This window comes from Trypanosoma rangeli, assembly GCF_003719475.1.
Source record: "Trypanosoma rangeli strain AM80 chromosome Unknown Tra_15.4_contig_00765, whole genome shotgun sequence".
In the NCBI taxonomy this organism is placed as follows: domain Eukaryota; phylum Euglenozoa; class Kinetoplastea; order Trypanosomatida; family Trypanosomatidae; genus Trypanosoma; species Trypanosoma rangeli.
The window spans coordinates 1,985-4,163 of NW_021706511.1; the positions used below are offsets into that span (position 1 = coordinate 1,985).

At 59.0% G+C, this 2,179-nt stretch overlaps 1 protein-coding gene across 1 annotated transcript; it reads left to right on the forward strand.

Moving 5' to 3' along the window:
• Positions 1-504: 504 nt before the first annotated feature.
• Positions 505-1,545, forward strand: TraAM80_10043 (surface protease GP63; the record flags this gene model as incomplete). The annotated part of the gene is made up of 1 exon (XM_029386694.1): positions 505-1,545. One exon carries the CDS (start codon positions 505-507, stop codon positions 1,543-1,545), a length of 1,041 nt encoding a protein of 346 aa, XP_029233467.1.
• Between the last annotated feature and the right edge of the window lie 634 nt (positions 1,546-2,179).

Consider the following 2,179-nt stretch of genomic DNA (forward strand, 5'->3'; position numbering starts at 1 on the left):
ACTGGGGAGTGGGAGCCCGTCCGCATCGTGGTGTCCGAGCTGGATCTGGGTGACCCAAGCAAGTACTGCACTCAAGAAGGAGAGCAGCGTCCAACGTTTCAGGGCCACGCTGGCGAGTGCCGGAAGGACGACGTCCTCACCAGTCGGGAAAAAGGCTGAGCTGCCCCAAACTATCCTCCCATCAGCCATCAAGTTGCACTCGGAGCGCCTCCTCGTGCAGTGCGTGAAGACTCTGTTGGCTGTGCCCGGATCCATCCGTCAAACGCAGTGCAGGCATTTCATCGTGCCTACGGAACACCACACGAAAGGAGTTCCGGGCGCAGACACAGTTGCTCTATTTGGCTGCTGGGCCGTCTGCAATCTTCGCCGTTCCATACGTCACGGTCAATAAGAATGACCGTCGGCGCCATGAATTTTTATCTTTCTGGCGTTTTCCACCTGTGGTTCGCTGTCCGCGTCGCTGCACACGAACTCGCGCATGTGCTTGGGTTTGGCTACTAACAAATGGAGGTGAAGAGTGTGGTGCGCACTCTCACCACTGGGGGCTATGCGGCAAAGACGTGGACGGTGATCTCCACGCTCACAAAGGAGAAGTCGCAGGAGCACTTCAACTGCAGCAGCCTTGAGGGCATGCCCCTGAGGGACGAATACGACGGTGTATCACGGCTGCACTCACACTGGGGTCGGTGGCACGCGAGGGACAAACTGATTGGCCCCACGGTTGCTACTGGTGCCGACTTCTACACCGCGCTGACGATGGCTGCGTTTGAGGATATGGGCTTTTACAAGGCGAACTTCAGCATGGCGGAGCCGATGCGCTGGGGCAAAGACGTCGGATGCGAGTTCGTCGATGAAAAGCAGTGCAGGCCGGACGACCACACCAAGTTTCCCGCGATGTTCTGTCAGAAGAACTACAGTGACACCATGTCGTACTGCACAAGCGACCGCGTTGCCTTGGGCCAATGCAGTTCTTCGTGGAACGACGAGTGCCTTTTCATCCGCTCGTCACCTTTTGGTTCATGCCGCAATGAGGAAAACACGGCCCTGCACGGGAGCCGCCTGGACGCAGGCTCGTGGTGTCTCGATGGGGAGTCGCTCAAGGTGAACGTGGAGACGTATGGCCCGGAGCCCAGGGTGGTTGTGCTGTGGCCGCCGTATGCGCGGAGGTGGCATGTGCCAGGGGTTCGTTCAGGGTCCGTTACCTCGGCGACAGTGACTGGTACAACTGCCCTGAGGGCAGCTCTCTCTCACCTGCGGGCACGTCCGTTGACTTTGCGAGCGGCAAGATCAGGTGCCCCAAGTGCGACGAGGTGTGCACCATCACTCCCACCGGCAGGAGTCGTGTCACGCGCCACCCCAGCGACGATGACGAGTTGGGCACTGGGGACGATTACCCCTCGCATGCACTGCACCGTGAGTCCCGACGTCAGCAAGGACTTCGTGAACGCAGGCGCCCCGAGCTGCTCCGCCCCGAAGGAACTGAGCCGAAGACGAAGTGGGAAAGAAAAGGACCAACGGGGGTGGAGAGAAAAAAGTGAGCGCTAACGTGCCATCGCCTGAGGAGCACACGGATGGTGCTGCCGCCACTGACCTTCGCTCCTGTGCAGTGTTGTTACTTGCGGTGGTTACGGGCATTGCGGCCCTGATGTTTCGCTAGGAAGCTGCCGCGAGCACGGCGTGCACAAGGGCTCCGACGTGCCTCATGCGTTACGGACCTCGAAACCTTTGCTTTGTGCAGCATGCACTTTGAGGGTGGGAGGAGGGCGTGCGCCATTTTTTCCTCAGGTGACGGACCCACCGCACGGACGTCGCCCCATTCCCCGCTTGCGCATCGCAGTTTGCAGCCGCAGTTAATGCCTTGTGGATGAACCGTGTTTTTGTTTTAATATGTTTTTTGATTTTTATTTGGGGGAAGGTCTGTTCTTGTTTTGTTGCTCGGGGAGCGGAGGACTGGCGGCGGCACGGCAGAAGGGGTTCCTCTGCGGGGGGAAACGTGAATGGGGGACGCGCCTCAGTTGGGTCCATCTCTTTGCTTTTTGTGTGTGTTTCGCTTCGGGGAGCGTGGGCGTATGACGAGGGGATGCGTCCCCTGTGCGTGTCCGCCGCGGCCCCACGCCCACTAAAAATGAGAAATATACATTTGCATGCGTGTGCGTGTGTGTGTGGAGGACGGGACAAT